We start from the raw sequence: 27,960 nt of genomic DNA on the forward strand, positions 1-27,960 counted from the left end.
GTGAGGGGAGGTGGGATGGATGGGAGGACAGCGGGGTGATTCAGAGTAAGTGCGGGGGAGATGAGGCCACAGAAAGAGGAAGGACCTGGCTCAGACTAACCGGTAGAAGAACTAGAATGTGAGTCAGCATGCTGACAAGGTGTTTTCCCCTTTGTTTCCCCCCCCCAAACCTGCCCTTACACTGGGCGAAAAGGAGGATCGAGGTAAATAAGCCCATGTTGTGTAGCTCCTACTTTAGTACACTCATTTAGAGTTTAGATTTTCAACTCTTTGAAAGGACAGAGTTGGATTAAACTCTTACTTTGGAAGGATAAGAGGTAGTTTAATTTGTTTAGAAACACGAGCGGCACCAGGGCTGAACGTCCTCTGCTGCTCCTGCAGACCACGTGTCCGCCTCCCTCTCTCTGTCGTCTGCCCCGGGGGACTGACGCGGACAGGCCACACCAGCTGGGCCTTTGCGCCCTCAGCTTCGTGGTGATTCCCCGGCAGCAGCACCAGGAGACCTGAGGAAGGAAGGCGAGAGAACCCAGGGTGCTTCCTCCCGCTCCTCCTGGCAATCTTTCCTCCAGCCCTGAGCAAAGGCAGCTGCTCACCTCAAGGCACAACTCCCTTACTGCCCACTCCCTTCTCCCTAACTTGTGTGAGCGGGGTCCCCGCCTGCTGTGTCATCTCACAGGGCAGTACAGCTGCAACTACCCCCGAACTTCCAACCAGATGCATCATGTTGAAACTCTGAGCAGTTGTAGCGCCTTGAGCTCCGCGGGGTGGTCACGGGAGAGGTGCTGTTTCCTTGGGCTTTTGGGGGCCTCTGGGTATGTGACTGACTGGAGGACCCAAGTCGCCAGTACGTGAATTGGGCGTCTTTCAGTGACTCTTCTTTCACACCCGCGCACCCCAAAACGGAACTGAGCTCTGCGCCTCCGGTTCGCGAGCCTGCCCGGGACAGCTGTTCTGCTGAGTGTTAGACGACTGATGTGGCTAGCTCAAAGAAGAGGAAGTCCCTGTTCTGAAGGACGTGTCACAGACCAGCGAGGAAGTCTCTCCCCCTACTTCTGCATTCACCACTTTCTTAGAGGCTTGGAGGGGAGGCTGCGCCTGCATCCATCCCCATAAATTATGTTGTGTGCCCTGAGGTTTCGACATGAAGACAATGAGGCAAATACGGGGCTGGCCCAACAGTTCGTTTGGTGTTTTCTGTAGGGTGGCTCTAGTAGTGCTTGGCTTCACTCTAAAGTGAAGTCTTTCACTTCACTCTAAACAGTTCGGTTAGATTGTATTGTGACAGCTGTCATATCAGCGTGCATTTTAGTTTTTCCTTCTTTTATTTATTTATTTTTAGAGTGAGTGGAAGAGAGAAAGAAAGAGAGGCAGAGAAACATCACTGTGTGAGAGAAACATCAATGGGTTGCTTCTCAGCCTGCACCCCAGGCATGGGCCTTGACCGAGAATCGAACTGACAACCCCTTGGTTTGCAGGCTGGTGCTCAATCCACTGAGCCACACTAGCCAGGGCTCAGTGTACATTTTCAAAAAACTTATCAAAATTGGTGAACTTATGTGTGGCCATTTTAATATTGAAAATGGAAGAAAATATGCAACATTTTAGCATATTATGCATTATTATCTTTCAAGTTAGGGAAATGAGCATTCGAAAATATCCTTTGAATAGATGAATGAATGAAATAGTTAGCCTGGTAAAATTGGGGTGGGGGCATAGAAGGGTCTGGTAGGTGCAGAGCCTTCTGGGAGAAACCGGCTGCTTGCTGAGGGGAGCTCCTGTCCTCTCTGCCCTTCCTCACAGTGTTACAGTAATACAATCCTAAGCATTCACAGTCTGGGCCATTTAAACTTTTTCACATAAACTGTCTTATTCAGTTCCTATTAATGTTAGCTCAATTTTTTCATTTCCTTTTTTACCTTGTTTTATTCTTTCAAGCATAATTTTACATATGGAGCCAAACATGTTTTCTCTATCAAAATCTTATGGAAACTATTATAAAGTTTTACAGATGAACCCATCCCGAAAATAGGAAAATCCAGACCTCCAGGCTTCTAGAACGGCAACAACAGGCACTTTATCATTCTTCCTCCTTCCTCTGGCGGTGGGCCCCGCACTGCACAATCAATCAATAAGCTTACCGAAGACCAAATGGCCCCCAAGTCCCGGGGTGTCATTGACAGCGCGCACACCCCCCCCCAAAGCTGAAATCAGAGTTCTTGCCCTTGAGGTACCTCTAGTCGGAAGTCCTTAAAGTACGATACGTAAAAATAGCAGAGAGCAGTTAAATATTAAACATCTGGGAACTGGCTAAAAGCCTCACGGAAACCCCAGTGGAGACGTCCCTGTGGACCTGAGCCAGAGGGAGGAGTCCCGACGAAGGCGGCGAGGCCTGAGCTGGTCCCCCCAGGACGGGTAGGAGGGGGAGGGTCTCCCAGCCCTGCTGGACAAGCAGGTCCCGGCTGCTGCTCCCAGCTGTGGGAGAAGCCCAGGAGGGCTCCTCTCTCCTGGACTGCCAGGACAGTGACAGGTGGCACTATTGTGCGGGAAGTAAGCCGAGCCTTTGTGTTTGGGGCCTGGAACAGGTGTGCCAAGGATAGCTGGTGGGATTAGAGGTTTGCGGAGAGAAGCTGAGGTGTTGGTCCCCTGTCTGGGAAACGGTTGTCAGATTCAGAGGGCTGGCAAGGTGCTAGGAGCTCAGGGAACTCATTCCTTAACTTTTGCTTATTCAGTCTGACTATCGGCTGGTTCAGCCTGTGCTTTACCGGTAAAATCCTCTGTGTCGATGCTGAGGGTCCGGAAAGATTGGGGTTTGGGGCCCACTTGTGTAACTCTGGGGGAGTTATCTTTGAGTCCAGCCTGTGGGGTGGGGGATGAACTTAGCCCCATGCTGTGGCTGTGAGGACAAAATGAAAAAAATATGCGCGGAACACGCGTGTTTTTCCTTCTTCCTTCTTTCCCTTTCTCTGCTCAGGCACAAGCAACAGCAGCCACAAAGACCACACAGCTCACCACACGAACGTGTGATGTATTTTAGAGTAAAGGGAGCGCGCCTGAAAATTACCCTGGGCACCGTAGTGAATGGAGGCTGCCCCTTACTGGACTGCCTCCTGAAAAGAAGACAGAAACGAGGAAGAGATTCAAAGCCTGTAAAGCACTGAATGAAAAGCTTGCCTCCCGAGAGGTGTCCTGCGGCTTTCTCCACGTGCATGTCACGGCAGCGAGTTTGACAGCTGTCACTGACGGTAGCAGCACACACCGCATTAAATGCAAACTGTCACTCCTGTCCTTTCGTGACAATCCCCTTTGTCCCCTTTGTCTGCCATGGTCTTTCTTCTCAAGCTTTCTGGCTGATGCAGTCTGGCTGCTCTAGAAAACTGGGGACACCGGAAATTGGGGCCTACACAGGCCAGGCTTGTATGGATCTAGATTCCAGAGTGATTATGTTTGGGAGACGCAAGTGATTTCACGTGACATCCTTTGCTGAGAGGGTCGCCGGGGAATGCTGTTGTGCGAGGTGATGCGGGAATAGTTAAACCTGCCCTAGAGTCTTGCTGAAATTCCATCCTTGCTTTATTTCACTTTGGGGCTTTGTGTTCCTTCACTAAAAGGTGGGGACAGCTATTGGGAAGTTGTCACGGAAATATGGCTGCCCTCTTCTAGGTGCCGTGAGCCTCGTTCATACGCGCCCACACATCTGGTAGCTGTGGTTGTGTTTCTAAACTAACCACTTGAACTTGATTCTATGCATGACAAGCTGAATGGAGGTGTCAGCCCCAGAAGCTGCAGTCCTAACATACTCATCGCACACACAAGAGTCTGACGGGACGGCCCGGGGCAGAGGGAGTCGTGGGGATGGAGCTCTGGGCTGTGCTGGGCTTCCTGTAGGAACTGATGGTAAGCAGGGGCACCCGAGACAGTGGGGGGCTTCCGCCGAGTGTTCACTGGGCTTCCCGCCTGAGTTTAGGGTGTGCCGGGGTCCTTTTACAGTGTCCCCACGGAGTCTACAGACCCTGTCCCAGCCACTCCTGCCAGGTGGGTTGGGCAGAGAACACCTTACTGAAAATACCTTCCTGGTGAGTGCACGGTACAGCTCTCCTCTCCTCCTGGGTGAGTGTATGCGTGCTTTTCTTGCGTGCGTTTTAGACGTTTTGGTACACACTACTGAAGAAATGGGACTCTACTTTTTGCTTTCATGTAGGGGCTCTGGGGCAGTGAACCCTTCGAGAAGATGATGAACCGGAGTCTGAAAATTTACTGGAAGGCTGGGCTCCCAGCCTGCTGGACAGCGCTCCTTGGAGGGGGTGCAGGCCAGGTGGCCAGACCTTCACCGTCTGCCTGGTGTTATGAAATTGCCTAGGTTCGTAGGATGGAGGGGACTCAGACTTGCCCCCTTCAGCAACAACGGCGCTGGCCACACCTGGGCCAATGACAGGCCCCTCAGCTGACCCTTTCAATGTCCAAAGCAGGGCTTCTGGTTCCTTCCTCACCCTACCCCCTCACATTTGTTCTGCCCTCCATGCCTCACCAAGTGGCCAAACACCTAAGAGCTACATGCATTGGAAACAGGAGAATGTCTTATCATTTCCACTTGGGCTGGTGTCCAGACTCTTATCGTGTCTCCTGGGTTACAGCGGTGGCGGCAGCAGCGTCAGGAAGGGCTTTCCCTAACCCTCTGCTTGGCTGCCATACTTGGGTCGCTCCGGTGGCTCCCCACAGCAAGGAGAAGAAAACACGCAGCCTCTGCCACGTTCGCGGAAACTCCTCCCAGTGCGGCCCCTGCCTCTCCCTCCTGGGGCTCTGACCTGCCACCCTGGCTTTCCCCCAGTGGGTCATGCAAGTTCTAGCCTCGAGGACTTCATGCCACCTGTCCCCTCGGCCAGGGAGCCTCATGCCCTAGATCTTCACTCAGCGGCAGCCCGGCCATCATTCCACCGGCAGGTCGGAAGCCTGTCCCTCAGGGAGGCCTGCCTGGCCGGTCCCGCTCTCCTCTACCTACCCCCCCCCCCACACACCCCCTCCTCATTCTGTCTGGTTTCTGCTTGGCACTCACTACGATCAGAAATCCTAGTGCGGACACACCGTTGGTCCCCACTAACTGGCTTACTAGGCTAGTCACACTCCCCGAGGGCAGTGACTATGAGGTCTCCAGGGACGGAAGCGACGGTAGTTTAGTCAAAGAAGGTGAACTCCACCAGAGTGGGGCCCGCCTTTACAACCAGCTAGGGAATCTATATCGGGTATTCCAGCCAAGCCAGTTTGGGGGCCGAGACACACAGAGTCCTCGGGGAGAGGTGAGGGGATGCAGGAGAAGGCAAAGGAGCTTAACCCAAGGGGACAGCGTCACTGGGGCTTTGTCCATTCAAAGGGAGAGGGAAAGGAGGAGACAGGACAGTGGCCACTCACTGCGCAGCAGGGGACAGTGGAGCCTGACACCGGAGGAAGCAACCCAGAGAGGGCACGTGGACAGACGTGAGGAGATTTGAAGCTCCGCTCAGGGGTCAAGTGACTGTGCCCATCATTAAGACAGCGGCCAGTTCAAGTCCATCCGGGCAGCTGTCTCCAGCACCCACTTCTTCCAACATGCTCCTTTACCATGGGGACAGCTGGTCTTCACAGGCCTCTTTTTTTACTCCAGGTCCCCATCTTGCATTCAGATTTCTCCTTTGATATAATTCCCCCTCATGTGTAATTTTGATGTAATGGGGTAAAAATTGTATGTTGAATAGAGACTCACACCACAAAGATATAAGCAAAAGAACAAAGTGAACTAACAAAGAAGCTTGACATAAGCTTTATTTTGAATGCTCCTGGAGAATCACGCTCTTGCCTTTTCATCCTTGAGAACCAGGAAATCCACTTTCTAGACCTAGATTTTCCCTAAGGGCCGGCTTGACTGCACACTGGTAACATTACGAAAGTTTCTTCTCTTCGATGTTAGCTTTCATGGCCTGTAAACTGAGGGAGTGGTAACGAGTCTTGGCTTCTTTTAGTTTTATAGAACAGAGCCTTTATTTTGTTATATAGAAATGCTTTTATTTATCCTACTTGCACAAAGGACTTTTAAAGAAAGGATGACTGCACAAATATTTCATGCTATTGTAATTGGGATATTTAAGCATCCACGAGGGAGATGACATATGATAATAAACAATTTTGAATTGAAACAGAGAAAGGGAGAGACAGAGAATACCTACAGGCTTTATGAGAAAATGGCTTCTAAAATTGTCTCAGTAAGCCCTGACCAACGTGGCTCAGTTGGTTGGGCATCATCCCACAAAGCAAAAGGTCACGGGTTCAATTCCTGGGCAGGGCGCACGCGTGGGCTGTGGGCTGGTCCCCGGTTGGGGCGTGTGCAAGAGGCAAACAATTGATGTTTCTCTCCCTCTCTTTCTCCCTCCCTTCCCCACTCTCTAAGAATAAATAAATAAAACCTTACAAACACATCTCAGTAGTATGTCGCAAGCTGGCCCGTTTCCTGGTGCCTCCGGCCTGCGGGAGAAAGTGCCTTCCCCTATGTGGGCATTCCTGGAATCAGGTGCCCTAGAAGTTGGCTCCCTGCTTTGCCGTGGACAGTACCTGCGTTACTTACTGAAAATCCGCATGTCACAGGACTTCTGAGAGACCCAGCCACTAAAATACAATCGTAAGGCGGTTGACAAAAGCCACAGCCATGCAAAGGCCACATGCCAGCGTGGTCAGGCCTGTCTTTCTGGTATGCACGGGCAGCATGAAATGCCAGTGTGAATCAGCTGTTAGGACTTCTTTCCTCTGGCTTTCACAGGCTGGGAGTTGTGTGGCCGGCTGGCTTGCTGGGTCAGCTCTTCCTAGCTCCACAGCAGGCCAGCAGGCCACTTGAGGGAAACCTTCCTTCTACTCCTACGCGTGGGCCTCTCCTCGTGAACGCCTGCTTGCGTTAACAGTCCATACCTGCTCATTTCAAATCTGCGGTGCTCTTGACCAACCAGGGTGAGAATGCAGCGTAATTACTAGGCACATCCGAATGTCACATGGCCCTGATCCACAGGCCAGCCCAGAGGGAAGGGGCGAGCCGGGACGTGGGGTGCAGGAAGGGGCGTCGCCCACACGGTGCAGGGGTTCCACTGAGTCAGACTCTGAGGCTGAATCAGGGATCCAAAGGCCTCCTCCCCATCCCTGCCAAGCTCCGAGCTTCGGAAGGCTGACTCCAGAGGCTGGAGGAGAAGCCCGGGGCTGGGCACAGTGAACAAAGATGGGCAGGGAAGACGGGGTCCTTTTCCTAAAGGGAGCACATTCCCACCACACTAAGACCCTGACCAGATTCCTGGAGCCGCTCTGGCCTCCCAGAGGTTACCAGCAGAGCTGTTCTCACCGGACCCACGGGTCTGCCACACCAGCAGCGACGGCAGAGTCGAGGTGATGTCCCCGCTTTGGAGGCCCAGGAGAGGGCTCAGTCCTTACTGATTTTAACCGTCCTTATTTGGAACAGTAAGGAAAGGGGGAGTGGCTGAATACTGTGGAATTTCGCATCTCTGTTTCCTGTCCAGGGACTTCTGCTGAGGAGTTCTCCTTGGGAGCTGGTATTCGACGAAGTTCGATTTGCTGCCGTGTAGCGTTTTCCTTTTTCTCCCGGGAGCCGATCATGTTAGTGAGTGCGTGGAACGCTCTGTCGACTTATTTTCTGGTGCTTTAGGAAAGCAGCCCTTGGCACCCGGGAATGTGGTTTGATGATTTCTCTGTATCAGGATGAGGGGTTGCTTGGAGGGGTTACTGACCTAGTGGGACTACGAATGTGACAGTAGACGCTCCTGCGTGTCCCTCCAGCACATTCTAAGGTCATTCCAATCGGATGTGATGACTCATTCTCCTGAGAGGATTGAATGGGTGTGAGCAGAGTTGCCACACCCTGAAGACGGGTTTGTTTACTGGAGCATGTGGTAGGCGGGGTCAGGAGATTCCTTCTCAGGGGTGACGACGCAGGGCCACCCACACACCCTGATTCTTGTGGCCCAGGCGAGGCCCCTCGAAGAATCTGGGAAGAAGAGTGGACTCTCTGATTACCGCCGGTTGGTGATACCCGGCTTCTAATCTTTTTTCTTCACTCCGAGGACTGTTGTAAGTTTTCTGATATGTCTGGCAGGTTGGCGAACAGAGATAAAGGTGAAACAGCAGAAGCTGGTCAGAGGTAAGAGCATTTGATTGTAGAAGTTGGGGAAAATCACCTGAAAGGGGGGTGGGGGGCGGGACATCTTCACTGTATTGTCTGTGAGAGTTTTGCTCTCTTCTCCACTAAGTGTTTAGCAGCAAAGGAAACATATCACTTCCTACTTGAATTTTATAAATATTTGGATATATTCAGATTTGGTAATAAAGATGTTAAGAATGTTCTACCCTTTTGTCTCCAAACTGGAAGACTTTTTTTTTTTTCTTGGAGTTGGCTTTCAAATGAACAGAGAACGCTAACTTTGTAGCTATGAGAGGTAAAGCAACTCAGAGAAGCACACTTTCAAGAAAGATTTTGCTCCCAAATCTTCTCTGCCCTCTTCTCCATTTTAAAAGTGCTCCAGTCATCATTTTGAAGGAGCTTTTACCTTTAGATTAAAATTCATGATAGTGCTGCTAGGTATTAAAAAATAATATAATTGGAGAATGTTCTTCTAAACCATACTACCTCAGGTGATGCTAAAAGGCAGGTCCTGATAAAAATACTTTCAAGGTGGTTTTCTAAAGCCTTCAAGAACTTTGACTTGTTAAATACTTTATGTAAAGAACTTTCCTTCCATAACAAACAAAGGTAGTGTTACTATTAATGAATTTCACCTGAGAACAATAATAGGCAACGCAGAGTTGCATGCTGGGAAGTGCCTGACTTGGATGCGTGCTGACTGCAACTCAGGAGAGGTGGCTTCTAAGAACTCGTCGCTGCCCTGGCTGGTGTGGCTCTGTTGGTTGGGTGTCAAGAAAACCCAAAGAAACCAAGGAAGATGGATTAAAAAAAAAACAAACCCTCAACTACATACTTTATTGTGGAACTATAGAAAGCTAAAGACAAATGATAAATCTTAAAAGTTTTCAGACAGAAAAGACAGATTACATCTCAAGATTATTTAAAAAATTCAGGTTTCACTAGGGAAGCTGGAAGACAGTGAGACAATATTGGATATACACAGAAGGAATAATTGTCAACCTAGTATTCTGTATCAGTGAAAACATTTTTCAAGAATGAGGGTGAAGTAGGTACATTCCCACTCAAACAAAAAATGAGATACTATGTCAGTGCCTCTAGTATATGTTTTAGGCAGAAGGGAAGTGACCGTAGGGAGACCCATGCTGAAAATAAGAAAGGAGAGCGAAATAAGTGGGGAGCTTCTGGCTGAATCCAAACAAACACTGGCTGTATGAAACAACGTTAATAATTCATGGGAGCTTTGAAGGTGTCTTAAAGGTCCTGGTGTTGTTTGGGAGAAGGCTGATGTATCGATAAACTGCATTTAATCAGTTAAAATTTGCCTGTAAAATTTCCAGGACAACCACCAAATGAATAGGAACCGAATGCAAAACTTCAAATAGAAAGGGGGAGAAGTAGAGGCATCAAAAAAAAAAAAAATCAGCCAATTCTAAAGAAGGTAATGGCGAAGGGAAAAAAAAACACAAATCAAGAGAAAACAAATGGGAGGCACAACATTAGAAGGCAGAAATAAATTTAAATATATCAGCAATTATAGTACATGCGATGTTCTAAACACTTGATTAAGAGTCAAAGATTATCAGAGAATAAAAGTAAAAATTAACATTCGGTAGATAAATCTGAAACATAGTATCTTAGAAAGTGTTAGCAGGATGAAAAGAGATACCCTAACACTAGGCAGATACTGATCAGAAGAAGCCTGTTTAAAGGCTAAGGCAAAAGCCTTAGTGGCCTTACAGCCACAACATAATGATACATTTAGCAGGCAGACAGAACAATTATAAACTGCTTCATGTTATAACACCGCCCCAGACTATATAAAGCAAAAATTGACAGAAGTTGAGATAGACGAATCCACACCTGTAATTAAGAGATTTTAGGCTCATCTCTCCCATTGAGTTGTGTCCAGCAAAGTCAGCAATAGAAAGATGTCAACAACACTCTCACAACACTTGATCCAGGTCATCTTTTCAGAACACCTTACCTGTGAGCTGCAGACTACAAACCCTTTAAAAATATGCAAAACGTTGAAAAGCTCAAAACAGTTTAAAAGATGAATGACTAACAGACTTGGACAACAGCACAAACCACGTTCTGGGACCTCTCGGCCCTGCAGAAATGTTCATGTCCGTTGTCAAGCAGGAAATAGTACTGCGGAAATAGGGTCTTTGGAAGATCTAGTACCGGTTTGCAGGTTTGCGCTCTTCACAGTTCGCATCAATGACATCGCCAGTTCTGAATGAACTGAGTGTTGCTACAATTATACCATTGGTTTAAATAACCGTATCCCCAAGATAAGAGTGTGCAAAATTCTCCATATGTGTTTCCGCCTCTTTTATCTGACTAATGTCAGAATAGAGAAATGAATCTCTTATTTTTAAACTTGCTTAAAAGCTAGTTTAAACATTTTGCTTGGCATGTGCATATATACTATTTTCCCTTCATGTACTTAAAGCTAATTGAACCCCCCCCCCACACACAATTTTATATTAGGCAGGGGTATAACTGTCCCAACAAATGGGTGGGGAAAACATGTGTAGGAATGTTTCCACCTCACATATTAAAAGCTCCTCATGTTAGGCATCCCAGGTAGGGTTCCTTTTTTTAGGGATGAGTGTTAATTATAATGAAAGGAGAAGTTCTAGACATTTAGTAATACTTGGAGAAGTGGTTTTTAGTTCACAGAATTTTGTTTTTCAAGGTTTTGCAGTATGGTAACTTCTTGGGTAGAAACAAGCTTTTTATTTGGGGGAAAAATGCCTGTGGTATAGTTTGCTTAATTGTGAAACTGAAATCCACAGAATAACTTCTGAAAAGGTCAAAATGTGCAGCCCTTTTAAACTTGAACGCCACGCTTTTGCTGTGATAAGCATGTAGTCGTTCCCATTGTACAAATGCAGGAACGGAGAAACTGGAGGGAAGTGTCTCAGCCACGTCAAGCTCTGACAACCCAGGATGCTAAAGCAGAAGCTTTTTTGTGTTCTCACTGTGTGCTGTCCTCGCTGTGCACCGGGTCTGCGGCTATGCCCTGTTCCTGGCTGCGTTGCCCGAGTAACACCCACCTTCGGCGAGAACGTTTCAAGTGGGTGTAACTGAGTTTCACTTTAGGCTCTTAAACCTACGTTCTGTAGTGAATTCCCGAGGCTCCTCGTTTGACATGGACGTGACATGATTTCACCTTTTTCCGACCACATTCGGTTTCCTCTTCTCTCACCTTTTGCAAGAATCAAGGTGGGAAGCCACCCCTGTCTGGAGTCCATGGACCCAGCACAGAGGCCCTGCGTCAGGTGTGGTCACCTACTGGCAGAAGCCTCCAGAAGGTGTCTGTGCCCGTGCCCAGCCGTGGACAGTCCTTGGAAGGTTCTTTATGAGACTTTTCCTCCAGGTCTTCCCCGAGGATCCCGGCGACTAGAAAGAGAACGGAAGGGGGCCTGGGAGGTGGCGGTCCTGCCCCAGCAGGGGGGCTTGCCATTGCCCCTGGGCTGGCTCGCTGCTGCCTCTCCAACTATAAGGCGCTGGTCCAAGTGTCTGTCCCCTGGAATTAGGACACGACCCGAGACCCGGCACACACCTGCTCCCCTCCCCCCACGCCCCCAGGCGCTGGACATGCAGCCCCTCCCCCCAGGCCAGTGGGCTCCCAGGGGGCCTTCCGCGCCACCTGCCCCCGTGAGTGTGTCCACAGCTCAGTCCTCGCTCGAGCTGCGTGTCCAGGAGCGCCGTGACTCCGCAGTGGCCCATCTGGCAGGTGCTCGCGGGTGGACGTTCCGCGAGGAGGAGGGGGCGGTGCTGGGGTTCACGCCGCGGCCCCCAGGCCCGGGCTGCGGGGGCCAGGCTGCCAGGGGGCCGCCGCCAGGACAGGCAACGCCCCCAGCCGGCGCGCCCGGGGGCCGGGCTGCGCGTGGACACCGCAGCGGGCGGGGGCCGCGCGGCCGAGGGGCCGCCGCGCGGTCAGGTGCCCAGGTGCGCCCGCCCCGCCCCCGCCCCGCCCGCGCCCCGCCCACTTCCTGGTCGGCGGCGGCGGCGGCGGCGCAGGAACTGAGGCCCCGGGCGCCGGGGACACGGGCCGCGCCCGCATCTGTCACAGAGGCCGCGGCCGGGCGCGCGCGCGGGCGGGCGGCGACAGGGGCACCTGGGCGCTGCCCCGCGCGACCCCCGAGCGCGCGCGCGACATGTGACCATGGACAGCAGGACGCGGTGAGTGCGGCGCTAGGCCGCGGGCCTGGCCACGTCCCCGGCGGGCGCCGCGGTCGCGGCTCGGGCTGCGGGGTCCCGGCTGCGCCTGGGGCCGAGCGGTCCGCGCCCCGGCGGCTCCGGGCGTGTCCCCCCGCAGGGGGCCCGCAACCCCGGCCGCTGCTGCGGGCCGGCGCCCCCGGGTCTGCGCGGGGCTCGCACACCCGCATCCACTTAGATAGTATTTTCATGGGCGAGCGGCGCCTGCAGCCTTGTCCCCCCCTCCCCCGCCCCCGGGAGGCTCGGGGGTCCAAAGCCATTGGAATCAGTGTGGGGTTTTGTTTCCTGCCTTCTTTCTCTTTCTCTCTCTTTTTAAATCCTGAAACTTCCTTGGCAGAGAATTCCTGTTTTCTTCCCTTACGCTCTTTTCTTGCTTCCCTCTGGAAGTTAAAATAATGAATATCGTGTATATTTTTGTTACCGTGAAAGGCTTCTTAACTTTCACAATGTCGGTATTTAATTTTTACACCTAAGAGACATACTAAGGATTATTAGGAAGGTAGGAAAACTCTGTAGTGGAGAATGATGTTTGACATCACGGGGGCGGGGTCCACGGTTTAAAAAGTATGCTTTTGACATTAGCTGATTGTGAGGGAAACAGTGACCTGAGTCAGGTTATTAGCATCTGGGCAAGTTAGTAGAGGGAGGGCTGAGCGAATGGGTAACTGCAAATTAATTTATATGGCCGGTCACTTCCTGTTTCTGGATTCTTGTAATACAATTTAAAAAGAAAAAGAATGTGTAGAAGCCCACAGTGGCTGTAGTGTTTGAAGGAAGTGTTTGTGAAAAACAGCCCAGGTACAGAGACGGAAGGTCTCCTTACCAGGAAAAACTGAAATAAATTAACACGTGGGTCACATGACATGATGGTGTCAGACTTTTAATCTTTTATCTTCTGGCAGAAAGAGATGAAAACAGAACTCTGTTTTTTTTTAAAGCATCTCAATAGATTTCAATTCACTTTTTGAAACCGAGCCAATGACTAGGTTGAACGTATGAGAAATTAGTAAAGAAGCTGATAATTTCTGATAATTTCTGAATGAGGAAGAGCAACCTTACTGTTCTGAGTGGGAAAATCCAAGATGGAGGCAGACGTCTCATTTCCCCAAAGATAATTGACGTCAAACATAAAACGAGGCTTTTCGTCTTGGCCTTGTTGTGTATAGTCTGCTACTTTAAACACGCTTTAGTCGAGTAATTATATCTCAGGAAAAATAGGTGCAGGGCATCACAATGTTTCCTGGTCCTCTGGAAGGTGGCAGGTTATTCGTAGTTTACACTTCGACTGGGAGTCCTTTGAAGGAAGCCTGAGAACCTGCCACTGGGCTCCGCAGGCAGCAAAGGTGGAGACACTTAGGGATGTGCGGCTTCTGTTTCCCAGCAGTAAGATAAAGGCGATGCTGTACATTGACACACCACTTAATTCTTCGTGAAGGCCTTCAGACGTATTATTTAATTTAGAATCCTCACAGTTATGCTGTGATGCGAACAAGACACCTTGTAGGTGAAAAAACAGGCTCAGAGGTCCAATGTTTTGCCCCGAGCCTCTGAACTCCTAAGCTTCAGCTGTCTTCAGTTGCTGAACTGGGGGAAAAAATCTTTATTTCTGCTGGGTTATGGTCATATAGTTACACGGCGTCTCCTGAGACAAGAACAAGATTTATTTTTAGAGTTATGAAACTAGTGACTTTATCGAAATGCTTATGTGTGTCATAGGAAACAAATATAACGGAGTTCTTTTTCGTTTAGGGAAAACCCGGAAAGAACCTTTGACTTGGTATTGAACGTGAAGTGTCATGCCTCTGAAAATGAAGGTATGTGGGCTTTGTCGAACCCTAACGTGATTGAGCCTGTCCAAACAGCTATTCTGTGGCGGAGGCTGGGGCTTGACCCTGAGCTTGTAGAAATAGCGAGTGTCATTGCGGCACTTAATTTCCAGGTGTGTGCTATGCATACAATTTATAACCCAGCCTTACCATTGGTTGATGAAGTTTTGGTGGAAGGCCATGCCTTTTCATTTTCTTTCATTTGTCTTCAGCAATGTAGCTCATTTTTAAAACAGATTTTATTTACTCATTTTTAGAGAGGGGGAAGGGAAGGAGAAAGAGAGGGAGAGAAACATCAATATGTGGTTGCCTCTCACACGTCCCCTACTGGGGACCTGGCTTGCAACCCAGGCATGTGCCTGGACTGGGAATTGAACCATGACCCTTTGGTTTACAGGCTGGCACTCAGTCCACTGAGCCCCACCAGCCAGGGCATTTTTAGCTCATTTTTTAAAGCATCAGTGCAAAGGCTCCAACAGTCCCGCGGGAGCCACACCAATTCCCTCGCCATGTTTCCGGCGTAGCCCCTTCTGCTGGCCTTAGATCACGAGCGCAGCACATTCCAGGGGGAGGTGAACAGCCTGTGCCATCTTCTGGAAGGGTTTCAGCTGTCAGTTCTGTATAACTTCCTGAAAAGAAGGGGACACTTTGGTGGTTTTTGTCAGTTCCCCGCCCCCGCCTTTGGTCACATGTAAGTGTGTGTTTTGGGGGGCAGGGGCAGGAAAGGTCGAGGGCTCTCTTCCTGCATCTTCCTCTCAGTGTGTCTGTCGTGTGTGGTCTGTATCACAGATGTTGCCCGTGTGACTTTACTGGTCATGCTCTCAGACCCTAGATAATGTGCCGATTGAGTGTGAGGTCTGTGGGCGTGATGTGTCCACTCTCAGTGGACAATCAGGTGACACTTTTAGCTTCAGAAACTGGCCAGCAATTATATGCTTAAAAAAAAAAAAAAAGAAGCAATTATATATCTCAATTTGGAGCTGCACACCTTAAAATAGAGGAGCCCAACCCAGCTGTGGCCACGTGGGCATGACTAATTTTAGGTAGGAAGTCATACACGTTCCTGGCTCTAGCAGGCCTGCCGGTGGCACTTCTGGCCTGCTGGCAGAATGGCAGTGCTCGGGTTGGTCCTGGGCAAGGGCAAGGCCAAGGGCAAGGAGTAGGTGCAGGTTGTAGGGAGCCTTTCCTGATTTCAAAGGTTGTTTTTTTATTGTCCTATCCGTACAAAGTTTTCAGGCCCAACCAAGTTCTCTTAGAAGACTCAAATCCACACATATTTTTTTCCAGCTCCAATTTAAATCTGTTCTCTAGCCTATTTTTGGCATGAATTCAATCATTAAAATACCCACCATAACATTAGCTAAGGTGCGTGAAGTAATGCCCACCTGATGTGTTTGTAAGGCAGGCTCAATCCCCTTGGAAAACACACTTTCTTTATAATTTAATTTTAATTTTTTTCCAAGAGCAAAGTCTTTTTTATTGTTTAAAATATGACACAGAGTAATCATATTGCTTTTCCACAGTAAAGTTAAAAAACATTCGATCTGTTCTGCTCTCCTTGGAAGGAACACGTTAACACGTTGTACCAGCACAGCAGAGAGCGACGTGAATCGCAGTCGGTCCAGCTCGCTCTTCTCCAGTTTAAATGAGTTGATGTGTTGGAGAATGGAACTGCTTTGGCTGAAGAGTTTTTAGTCTAATTGTTCACTGTCTTGACTGAAACAGATCGCAGTTTGTCTTGCTGGTCGTCTGCATAGTGACCACCAGGAAGCTGGGCAGCAGGGTCGCTCCAGAGTCGGAGGCCCGGGCTGGAGCCTAGGTCGGGGTCGGGGTCATGCAGGACAGGGGGCCCCTTGTCCGGATCCTGGGAGCTGCCCTTGAGAGCAGAGTGGAGGACCTGGGACAGCTCTGAAAGAGGCATGCATGCCAAAGGGAACTTGATAAAAGGGTCCGCCTGCCTCCAGGGACACGGGGTCTGTGCCCGAGGCAGAGGGTTGAGACCTTCCCATGAGGGCTTTTGAGTGGTTGGCTCCTTCCTCACTCCCTTTGCCCTTTTCCATCTTTGAGGAACTGGTGGGTCCAGTCCGATTTGTCCACTTGGGTCTTTTATTGTCTTCTTGCCCGTTTGCTGTTAATATCAAAATCACCACTTATTAGAAACGTCTTCACTGGTATTGTAACAGTTTATGCAGCCTGGTGAAGCTGAAATGCAATAAATGGTTAAAATAAACGCGTTGGGACTCTCTAAAGGCTGCAGTGCCTCCATCCTGCCCAGGCGTTCCATTAAAAAGGCCGGTTGGCAGCAAACCCTAAAGATTTTTTTTGAAGCTGAACGGAACATGTAAAAAGCATTCAACAACTTTCGTCCTCTTGACTGTGACAAATAGTATGAACAGGACTAATACTTAAGGGCCTAACAAGTTACAGTTTTTGGTCCTTTAAAAAGTAAATGCTACTATATAACTACACTTTTATGTGAAAGCAAGAGTTTGATGTTTCTAAAGGCTTTTATTACTGTTTTTACTTAGATAAATATTAAAGGGAGAATGTCCAGAAATTATTAGAGTTATTAGATCATTCCTATTTAACTGTCTATAAAATCTATTTATTTAAATGAGTCTGGTATATGCATCAGTTTGTTTAAAGTTGGATAATTTTTTTTGTTTTTTTTTTGCTAACATTTAAAGGAATCTGGGTGATGTTCTCATGTAGACCTGAAAAACAAAACGTGTCAATCTGGATGCCTGAGGGTAGAGATATAAGATCTGTTTAGATCACCAGGAAGCTTGCTAGCTCCCAGAAGAGGAAGTCTAGAAGTAGGTCACTGAAGGTCCAGGCTCGTCCTGCCTCTCAGCCCCCCAACCGCAGTGTGCAGGGGGAGGCTCAGCCAGCCGCCCAAAGCTCCCAGGCTGCTGTCGGGCTGGATCTCTCCTTTCCATGCCCTCTCTCTGGAGCCAGGAAGTTTCTTCCCCAGAACCTCCCTGGAACCTGGGGTCCCAGGGACCCCGGCTGGACTGGGCCTGACCATTGCTAGAATAATCATTGGGTGTGTCACCATAGAGGGGCGAGTGGCAAGAAGCTCCCAACGGATCTACTGATCTACCGAACGCCTGGCAAAAGATGAATGCGGGGAACCAATGAAAATGCTCTTGGCGTTTCTCAGGGTGTTGGTTCTTTCTTGAGAGCATCTGATCCAGCAGGAAATACGATGCCGGCGTCAACTTGGTTTATCTAAGACTGGTAACATATTAAAATGCTTGGCTTGCTTGTTCATTTTTTAATAGAGATGCTCTAAATTCTTTCATTTATCCTGGTCATAAACAGCTTCAGCACCAATGATTACTAAGTGTCAGTGATCTGTAGTGGTATTAGTTGCTGAAATATAATGGTTTAGCTAGCTCTTCCAAGCGATCATTGTCCTCTGATCTAGCTGGATTTGCTTCAGGCATCGTATTGAATTTTTGGAAAAGAACACTGGGGGATAGTTTCACCTAGGGACCCCCCAAATTTAAAAATAGCCCTGAGGGGGCTGGCATTCTCCTGTGCATGTGCCCTGTTTGTGAGTAGAATTGGTTCTGGTGGCCTTAGGCCGGTTGGAACATCTTTACACGGATATGTCCCCGGCTGGACAACTTCCCCAGTCACTTTTGTTCCAACCACCCCAGAGGGAAGTGCCAACATCTAGATCAAAATGCTCCTCCTGGTAGGTTTCCAAGCTCAGGGCTGCCTTCGCCCTCCTCTTTGCCGCCTTTGTTCTGCCCCTGCGTCTGGGAAGTGCAGCCAGCAGGACAGACGGCCTCTCCTCAATTCTAATAACAGAACTGACTGTCCCCACACTGCCCCGACTTTCCACACAGTAATCCGGGACTTCCAAGAAGTGAGAAGCACCTTTTCCTCAACAGGAGGAGGGGAGATGCTTCCTCTTTGGGGTTCCCCGGGGCCAGGGCCTGGGCCCTGGCGCTCTGTCAGCTTCCTCTCCTTTGTCTTGTGGATGGTTTCTTCCAAGTCACAGCAGCAGCAGCAGCAGCAGCAGCAGCTAAGGCTTACAAAGCACGTGGTGCCACGCAGGGCTGGGGTATTCTACGTGGACCGATTATTTGAGACAGAGGAAGCGTCCATCTTCATTGTGTGCACGGAGAAGCTGGAGCACGGAGAAATGAAGAAGCGTGCCCAAAGTGGCCTGGCTCCAGAGTCCGGATCGTCGTCAGTTGCTTTTTAGTAGATTTCATCAATTCTTTAGCATCTATCGGTCTGCGGCCTCTCCTAACCTTGCATATTTAATAAGCCCCATACAGGCTGCTTTGTGATCGCGTGGGGAAACGTGGGCGAATAAGGTATATGGGGTACAGTGTTCTTTTTAAAAAACAGGAATGCAGCGTCTTCCCTGAAATGAGTGCAGTGAGTGTGATTCCACGTAAAATAGCGACCGAGCCCTTCCCCTGTGGTCACTGAGTCTGGCTCAGGAGGTCCCCCTCCCCCACCACTCCTCTTTGCTAGGGTTTACATCTCTGTACTTAGTGACTCTGTGACCTCACGGGTCTGCTTATTTATTAGTAGTTTTCAACACAAATCTGGTTTTCTTTCTTCCCTTCTCTTTCGCTAGAATCATTTCTCTTAGGAACAAATCTGTCTTCACTACCGACTTCCCCTGTGTATCAGCCCATCCGGCCCAGCATCAGAAAGACCATCCACCTCTCTCATCTCTAGCTTGTGTTAACGGTTTAACTGCCTCATACTCTTCTCGTAAATCAGAACCTTAGTCAATACCTGCATGCCTGGTGCAAAGGGAATTCCTAAGACCACTTGGCAACTGATAACTTTTTGTCTACGGGGATGCTGTTCACAACGAACCTGCCTGTATGCCGCCCCATTATAGTCACATATGCACACGTGTGTGTCTGTTTGCTGTGCTTCCGGAAGCTCTTTAAGAACGCGCCCCGACTTATTAATTTGTCTCTTGAAGGAAAAGTGTAGCACAGTGTCTGGCATGTTTGGTGACTATTTGCAGAGTGAATAAAAGACTCTGGGCCTACGTACGGCGCCTGGCCACCGAGCAAATGCACGTCAATCAGATCAGATCACAGAGGGCGGCTTGCTGTGGAAGCGATGCTGAGTGTGTGTCGGTGTGACCGTGGCAGGGACATCAGACACAGAGGACCACGTATGTCTGGGACGGGGCAGTTTGGGGCCCACGCTAGCCTTCTCACTCAGGACTCACACGTCTCCTCTCACAAGATTTGCCGGGACAGTTGCTTCATAGGCACAGTTTTGGAGGCCGCCTTAGAACGCACGACGCACACCCTCCCACCCACGCGTCCCAAACCCGGCGACACCCTGACGTTAGAAAGTAGGGCTTCAGTGAAGAGTCCCACCTACGGTGAGGGGGTTTAGGACCCCTTGCATGTTGCCCACCGCGGAGAAAAAAGCCTGCGAGTGAAATGTGGTCACCATGTTTGGGCGTTAGCTCCATAGTCAGGCTCCCTCTCAGTCCACACGCAGTGGGATACACTCGAGAAGTCTCCGTGAAGGTATTCACTTTGTACTTTAGGCTGCTGGAGTGGACAAACTTTTATTTTCTCATACTGGCCTGCTGGGGTCAAAGTTTAATGTGGTTCTTTGGAACCACGCCTTTGAGATACGCTGTTTCTGCTTTATGAAGAAAATATTGAAGTTCAGCTGTGCTTTCTGCTTGGCTTTGGGCTTCCCACTCCCCTTCACGTGGCTGCCCGCAAGTGTGAAAAGCAAATGCAATGTCGACATTCAGTATCTGCCGACTATTATTACTTTGGTAGGGATGCTGCGGAGTCTGTATTCTTTAGCAGTGTGGTTATAACTCGTCTCAGCAGGTACTTTTATTGGTCACATGGTCGTTGTTTTTGCTGCTTGAGTCCAAGGGGACTGCCGGGTTTTTCAAGTTAATACCACCTCCCCTCGCCCCCCCTTACCGCGGAAGGTGTGCCGGCTGCTGCTTTCTTCAGCGTGGCGCTGATGCTGGGCCTCTGCGGGGGGGGGGGGGGGGGGGGGGACCGCAGTGCCACCGGCTTGTTCTGGTTCTTCCTCGGAACTTCCTTGTTTTCCTGATTTTCAAGGCAATATGTTCTTGGTATGCTTGTGATAATATTCTGTCGTTTGCAGGATTTTCTTGTGCTCAGGTAACATCCTCCCTCTCTTTGCCTCCAGGTTTTTATTTTTGATTTGCAAGTTGGAGGACAGGAATTTACCTTTTACAATACTCACTTTAAAGGGGACACACAGTGTCTGTCATCGGCATGGACGCAGGCAGTCGTGGCGTTCCCGGCGGCTCCGGAAGCGCTCTTCTTCCTTGGAAATACGTTCTAATGTTCACCTTTTAAAAACTTTTTCCACTTTGAGACGCCTAGGCTTATTCCAAAGGAATACGATGGAAACTAGGACATTTTCGTTTTTAATGCTTTTTATTAGTGCTAGAAAGCCTTAAAGATAGCGTTGAGACCCCTGAAATACTGTGGTGTCCCTGTATGGTTAGGTTGAATCATTTCCTGTATTTATTTTGGGCATAGTGAGACCTTCGTTTACGCCAATTAAGGATAAGTTGATTGATTCCAGGCAGAAACTCAGTTTTCTCTCTGGAAAAGGTGCCCTCTTTTCCACGTCCCCGTGGTAGGTCAGTCATTGGCCCTGTGGGGGAACCTGCCAGGGCTGTTCCTGAAGGGTTCTTGAGGGTTTTAGGAGGTTAGTACAACTTGGGGCTTAGGGCCCATTGCAGAAGGGAGCGGGGGAGTAACTGAGCTGGAAGTTTCCTTCCGGGGCACCTAGTGCCTGGCACTGGAGGGGATTCCCGGAGCCCCTGTGCCCGTACCCCGCAGGGGCCACTGTCATCCATTGTCAGTGTTCCCGAGCTGCTCAGAGATATGACATACCCTCCCCAGGAAGGTGAAGACATTTGTCAAAGAACATGTGTGCATGACCCATAGACACAGACAGCTGTGTGGGGACAGCCGGAGGGAAGGAGGATGGGGAGGAGGTAGGTGAAGGGGGAGTGGGGACATCTGTAAGAGTGCCAGCAATAAAAATAAAGTCAATATAAATAAATGAAAAGATATCGCAACATTAAAGCAAAATTCTCCCCTGGAGCACCAGCCAGGCTGCCCACCCAGCACACTTGTGCGGAAGTTTCCCCGTTCTCACTACTCTTCAAGGAGCAATTCTTTGAGTGGGTGGTGCTACTTGATGTAGTTATCTGATCAAAGTCATTCAGAGTGATAAGCGAGCAACTGGTAGACCTCCGGGAGCATCTTGATTTTAAAGAAAGTCTTGGACACTCGGATTGTTTAACCAGGTGCAGTTTGCTATAGAGGAAGGATCTCTGAACTGAGGGCCAGGGGAGCTCTGCCACTTCCTAGTGAGGTTTTATCACTTGCCTCCATCTACATCGATCCTCTGCGATTAGTGATCAACAGCTGTAGTAAGTGTATAAGCTTATTCAGAGTACCCTCATGTCCTAAAGATGTTCGTTTATGAGTTAATGAAATAGAGCCACAGCGTCGGGGTTACAGAGCCTAAGTGATCAATTTGTCTTCTCCCATTAGGCTCCCAGTTAGATGTTTTACAGAAATAGCAATAAAAGCAGTGCTTGTTCAGCATTTACAATATGTCAATTAGCACTTACTACTTCGGCACTTTGCTGTAGTAAGAGGTGGGACTGGGGTTTGAACCCGTTTCCCTGATGCTGGAACCTGACTCTTGGCCATGACACTGTGCTGCCTTTAAAACGACCACCCTCTTTCTAACGGCATTGAAATGTTTCACCGCAGCGTTAGAAGCCACCCTTTTAGAAAGTCCCGGGTTCTAGGCTTGACCGGAGTGATATTGTATTGATCTTTATGGCCTGCGGAGGAGAGCACACACACTGTAGGGTGCATTCATCCTTCGTCCCTTCAGGGGCGGCCTCTGAGTGCCAGCTGCATGCCAGGCACAGGTGGAAAGCAGTTGGTGGTATGCCTGGAGAGGGAGCATCCGTCCAAACTGGTGATTGTACTGGTGCGGGGGTGGGGGGCAGGGACAGGGCACATGGTGTGTGGAACTGAGTATGAAGGGTGCCGTGAGCTCAGCTCTGTGCGTGGGACCCCTGGGATGAGGGGAGATGGCAGAGGGGACAGGCAGGGATAGTTCCAAGGTGATGGAGGGAGACACCGTGAGACATCTTGTCAGTTCTCGGTTGGGTACCAGGTGGTCATCTTTCTCTAAAGTTCGGTGGAGTTTTACTTCATATTCAAAATCTTCTGTGAATAACCAAGAGTAAAGAGTATCTTGCATTTGGTGTAAGTGTTTATATTAGTGGAGATGGTCAAGAAGCATTCTTTCTGATCGTGTTGCCTTGGGTAGAGTGTTGTGGAGTTCAGTTTTGTCCACTCGGAGCCTAACGCAGTGTCTGACCCAGAGAATGGGCACAGCGAGCGTGGGCTGAGTTGTGGGAGCACTGTTTTTAAGGGTCTGAGATGGGTTTTAAAGAAAGGGAGTGGGGATCGCAAAGGGTATTGAGAGTTTAATTGTCCTTGGGAAGTTCATGTCTTCTTTAAAAGTTTACCAACTTCATTGAACAGGGGAAATTGGTGAGAGGTGATGAGAAAAAAGTTGCTGAGGACTAATGCTTCTGGTATCGGCCTGGTGGCAGCTGTGTCCTAGCTTGAACTTGGCCTCGTGCTAACCACCAGGTTGTAGATTTTTAGGGACAAGCACCTCTTTGGATCTCTCGTAGGCTTCTGGAGGGTGTCGTCCATGTGGGTGTGTTCGATAATTACTTAAGTTCTTGAAGGAAAATTAATAAAGTGTTGTACTATGTTTCCAAACCTATTTTAGATTTTTAAAATACACTCCAAAGCTTGAATGTAAAGAACTTTGAAAGGCTGTAGATTCTTATCATCACAAGCATTAGGTGCTTTATTTTTTAAAAAATTTTTAAACAGGGCTGTTGATAAACCACAGACCCTGTGACTTAGTCGGCAAAGCTGCTGAAGATCAGATAGGGCCTTTTCCTCTTTCACTTCCTTCTTTATCGTTTGAATCTGAAAACGAGGCGGGGAACCATCAGTTCAGTACATCTGATGGTCTGCTGCCAAAGTAGAAGCGTCCAGAGATGAGTCACTTCACGAGCCGTTCCGTCGGGGAGGTGGCAGAAGTGCACCACAGTGCGGATGTGTTCAGTGTGCAGACTGCACCTTCCTGGGCGTTAGGCAGTCCTTTACATTTTTGATTGTCGCATTGAGAGTTACCGACTTCGGGGAAAGATCACTGAAGTCACTTATGAATTCGTGCAGAAAACACTGGTTGAAATGAAACCAAGAAAATAAGATCAGATGTGTCTTATGAATACACCGGACACCATGCGTCCCGAGGGTCTGTGCGTTAGAGCTATTTGTGGGTCCTTGAGTTGCTTTTGAATAAACGTGTACAGAAGTGGTTCCGAGAAGATCCTTAAGTAGGGTTGCTTTTTTGTTCTTTTTTTGTGATTCCAGTGCATTTTGGATATGGTGTTTAGAAGAGGAAGTTGTGGTAATATTTGGGGTCTTGGTCATTGTTACTCCTTTCCTTTCTGTTTACTCATTTTAAGCAATTACTGAGGTTAATTTACTTGATCTTTTAGAAAACGACGTGCCATCTCTGTTTATTTTGTTCTCGTGACGGCAGCGGACACGACTGTGTCTCCGAGTCGTAGTTTTGCTGCGGACCGTGCGCTTCCGGTGACGGGCGCCTGCAGCATAATCGTCGACAATAACGGCAGCACAGCTTCGTCAGGATTCTCTGTTGGTTGCGTTCAGTCAGGTTTAGACGTGTGCTAGAAGGAATAGTAAGCTGAGAATTATGTACAAAAACACTAGTTTCCAAATTTTTAATGGTTACCACAGGGGTGGGCAAATGTAGGTTTACAGTTGTGAGTCTGCGAAACACACAGTTTATTCTCGGGTTATTTTTAATTATTGTGTTATTTTCCGTGCAAACAACCGTGAACCTACGTGTGCCCACCCCTGTGCTGTGTGTAATGAATGGTGACAACGTTGACTCTAAAAAGTGGGAGTATTGGAAGGGAATACTAGGTGGAAGTCACAGTTTTAATGTGTAAATATCTGTTACGTGCAGCTTAATAGTTGAAGGCGTCACAGATCCACAGTCTAACGCACCGTGTAGTCCGCCGTCCGGAATTTGGCCTTTGAGGTTGATGTCGCCGTCCAGAATTCTTTATAAAAGCCACGATAAAGTCCATCTGCGTATAGTTTCCTCAGTTGGGGAGCGTATAAAATCTTTCGGCAGTTTTTGCGACTCATCTCCCCCAGGCGTTATCCAGATTGGCTCTGGGCGGTTTGTTTGCAGGGGGAGGTGGAGAGGAGAGCGGAGGTGGCCCTCACGTCAAATTTTCTACCCTAACTGTCCCTCTCTCGCTTGGGGTGTGCGCACAGTGGCGGTTCTGTCCTGGTGCTGAAGTCACTGAACACATCTCCCTTGCCTCCTAAGTGATCGCAGCGAGACCAAGTTATATTCATGGTGACTTACAGCTCTTATATGTGTGGTGTTTTAGTTTTCAGTGATTTGTATTACGTTTAATATGTGTGACAGATTAAACATGTACAGGGTCCAGCAGAAGTAAGGCCTGCTTGAGTGTGGTTTTAATAATATGGTAGAGTAGGGTAATAATAGGGGTGCAATAATTTATAGTTTTAATTTGAACATTTCACCTAAAATGTCATATGGTGTGCTTGGGTGTGATACTGTGGTGTTACAGAATTATATGCTTATGACTTTGTAATAAAAGATTTGGTGATAACAAAGGGGTGTTATTTGCGCCAGACCCCGTATAACTTGTATTTACTTTAAAACATAATTTTAAATATGACTGGAATTTACCTTTTTGAGATACGGCCAAGTTTGCTTTGGCCAAAACACAATACTCGTCTCCGTGCTGCTCTGCGTGGAGGGACTTGCCGATCCCTACTTGAGTTAAAACAGGATGGCGGTTTTGCTGGTGTCTGCGCTGGCCAAGGGGACTGAGCCAGGGTTCGGCCCTCCCTGGGGGACATCTTCCTCCCACGCGGGAGGTCAGGGGTGCGGAACCTTCTGCAGGCCAGAGGCCCCTGGTCTGCTTCTGGGATCTGTCACCAGCTAGTGGGCCCAGCAGAGCCTCCCGTCCTCGGCGTGTAGGCGTTAAATTTCGGAACTTGCAGTTTTGCCTCGTTTCGCTTTCACTTTTTGGTGTATTTGGTGCTGATTAGCCATTTAACATGTTTATCATCCTTCGAACTGTTGAGCTTCATTAAGTTTTTAATTTTACTTTTAACTCCTTTTTTTTCTTACTATTTTTGTGTTAATTTCTTTTATTTGGTTTCTAAAACGTGTTTATTTCTTTGACTGTCTAAAAATCATTTCATGAAACACTTTCTCTTGTTTAGAAGAAAGCTATGTCATGTATACTTTATGAAGTGGCCGCACGTTCCCTGGACGGCAGGTGCCAAGCAGACGCCCATCTCGTTCATCAGGCGTGGGGCAGAGACTTTTACAGGGAACTTGTCTCTCAGACACTCGCTTCTCAACGTGTGGTGGGTACCGACTGAGTGCTTAGTCTGTCTTTGGCCAGGTTACAGCTTATTGTATTTTCTTGAGGCAGTCTGGTCAATGGTCAGTTTTTTTTCAATGGATGTTCTTATTAGTTTAAGCTCATTTTTTTTCCCCACCGTATTTACATATATTTGTTCACAACTTTCCCCTGTAGGAATTGTTTTCCCGTATGGCAGAGTCTGGCGTTTTGCTCTTTTTGTTGTCTTGGTGTCCTGTGCCATTATTTATTTCCTTCTGTTTTGCCATTTACTCCCGTCACTAAAATTCATCGTTTGGGAAGCGTTTTGAGTCGGAGAACATAGCCGTAGGACGTCAGAGCTTGGAAGTGTGAGGTTCTCTTTATGGCCTGTCCGTGGTCTGTCCTGCTGATTGTTCCGTGTGTAGTAAACAGTGTGTCTCCCGCAGTGGCAAATGTATTGCTGTACAGATGCCACCGAAGTAAAGCTGATTCATAATGTTTCCAAGTCTTCCGCATCCTTACTGAATTCTTCGGGTCTAAAGCTTTCAGTTCCTGGGAGAGAAGTGTTGTTAACATCTCCAACTGAACTTGCGGGTTTGTTGGTTTTGCCCTTTTAGTCCGGTCAGTCTTTGTTTCCTGCGTTTGAAAGGTCTGTTGTGAGACGCACACACGGTTTCGAGTGTGCCTTCGTTATGAACGCGCCCTTTCAACTCTGGCGCTTCTTTCCTGGTTCCTGCCAGGAGTCCTTGTCTTCAAGTTTACTTTGAGGAAAGGGGCTTCTCCGCCTTCCTTACAATTTGTGTACGCATGAAAATGTTTTTTTCTTTTAAGCTATCTGTATTTACATCTATCTATACCTGTGTCTAATATTTTTGTATCATGATTTTCTTTCTATTCAGTCTGACAATTGCTGCCTTTAACCAGAGTGTTTAGTACACTTACATTAAATGTAATCATTGACATGTTTAGTTTTTGAAAATAGTAGCTTGATTGAGGTCTGAACTGATACAGTCAGGTCCAAACTGCCGTGTAAAAGCTCGTTAGGAATTGTAGATTGGCACGTCCTCATATTTGGCTTGTTCTACTGTAGATACTGTATTCAGACATCAGACTCGACTCTAAATCATGGTGATAGTTTGGAACTGCTGTACTGATTATTTCCTTCCTGGATGTGGACAAGTAAGGACTTCGTTGTAATCATGTGCTGTACTTACTTGGGTGATGTGTAGCCCCAGGCGGGTTGAGTTGGGATACAGGCTGGAGCAACGTTGGTTCCCATACTCAGGGTGATGCAGAAGTCCCGCCACTTCAGTCCAAGGGCTTTTGGACTGAGCAGTTATTTCTGGCAGCCAGTGGTCCTGCACTTGACTGGAGAGAGGCTCAGTTAGCTGGATCCACACCAGGCTAATGATTTACTTGCTTTATCCTTTTTCTTTGTAGCTTGAGAAGCTCCAGAAAACAGAGCCTCTTTGTTTGGGAGAAAACACAGTCTTTATATGGAACTCTCGGACTGCTTTTCTTATCAAAATACAGAGGGCTCTTTATCTTTAGATCCATTGGATTTACTTATCAACAGAGATATCAGTTTCGATTTTCACTCCTTCCTTCAGGCAGGCAAGCAGCTGGTTCAGCTGGTTCCCTTGGAAGTCAGCACAGCAAGCAAATGAGACAAATGTTTATCTGTTTTTCAAAGGAGCTGTGTGCTTGCGGCCTTTTCTTCCGCTCATCCTCCATATCTTTGCTCTGTGGGACTTTGGGTCTCAGAGAATGGATTTCTGGTTCTGCTGGAAGCAGTAAACTAGTCCTACAACCTGGCCTGGTGAATCATTTTGCCTCTCTTGGCTCAGCTCCCTTCCATTAAACAAAAGCTATAGATTGACATTCCTGAAGCCCCTGGCCATTTCAGCGTTCTTTTAAGTGCATTGCGTGTGGTTCTCCCACCAGGTGATCCGCTCCCCCAGGACCAGGATCTGACCTTCCTGTTGGTAGTTTTCTCAATGCACAGCAACACACACAGGGTATTGTCGTGGAAATTTGCTCACAATCCCAGTTGTCACACCTCAACTCTTTAAGAATCAGTTTTGGGGTTCTGGCTCATAGTTCTCTTTTTTCCCCATCCTTCTGCCTTTTCAAGTCATTCACACAAAAACTGAAAACGTCTCTGGGACCTGTCTTGGTCCGTGTGATCTTGTTCA

General features: G+C 48.4%; 1 protein-coding gene across 5 annotated transcripts in view; it reads left to right on the forward strand.

The window, feature by feature from the left end:
- Positions 1-12,179: 12,179 nt before the first annotated feature.
- Positions 12,180-27,960, forward strand: part of DENND1B (DENN domain containing 1B) — a 139,181-nt gene continuing 123,400 nt past the window's right edge. For 4 of the 5 annotated variants that reach the window (XM_053913258.2, XM_053913260.2, XM_053913259.2 and 1 more), the window contains exons 1-2: positions 12,180-12,358; positions 14,144-14,208. In XM_053913258.2, the coding sequence (XP_053769233.1) occupies positions 12,342-12,358; positions 14,144-14,208 (82 nt within the window). In that variant the 5' untranslated portion in view covers positions 12,180-12,341. Of the gene's footprint in view, positions 12,359-14,143; positions 14,209-27,960 lie in introns of those variants that run through there. The other variant, XM_053913262.2, reaches the window with a different exon arrangement.

Source organism: Desmodus rotundus, chromosome 10 (genome assembly GCF_022682495.2).
Source record: "Desmodus rotundus isolate HL8 chromosome 10, HLdesRot8A.1, whole genome shotgun sequence".
Classification (NCBI taxonomy): Eukaryota; Metazoa; Chordata; class Mammalia; order Chiroptera; family Phyllostomidae; genus Desmodus; species Desmodus rotundus.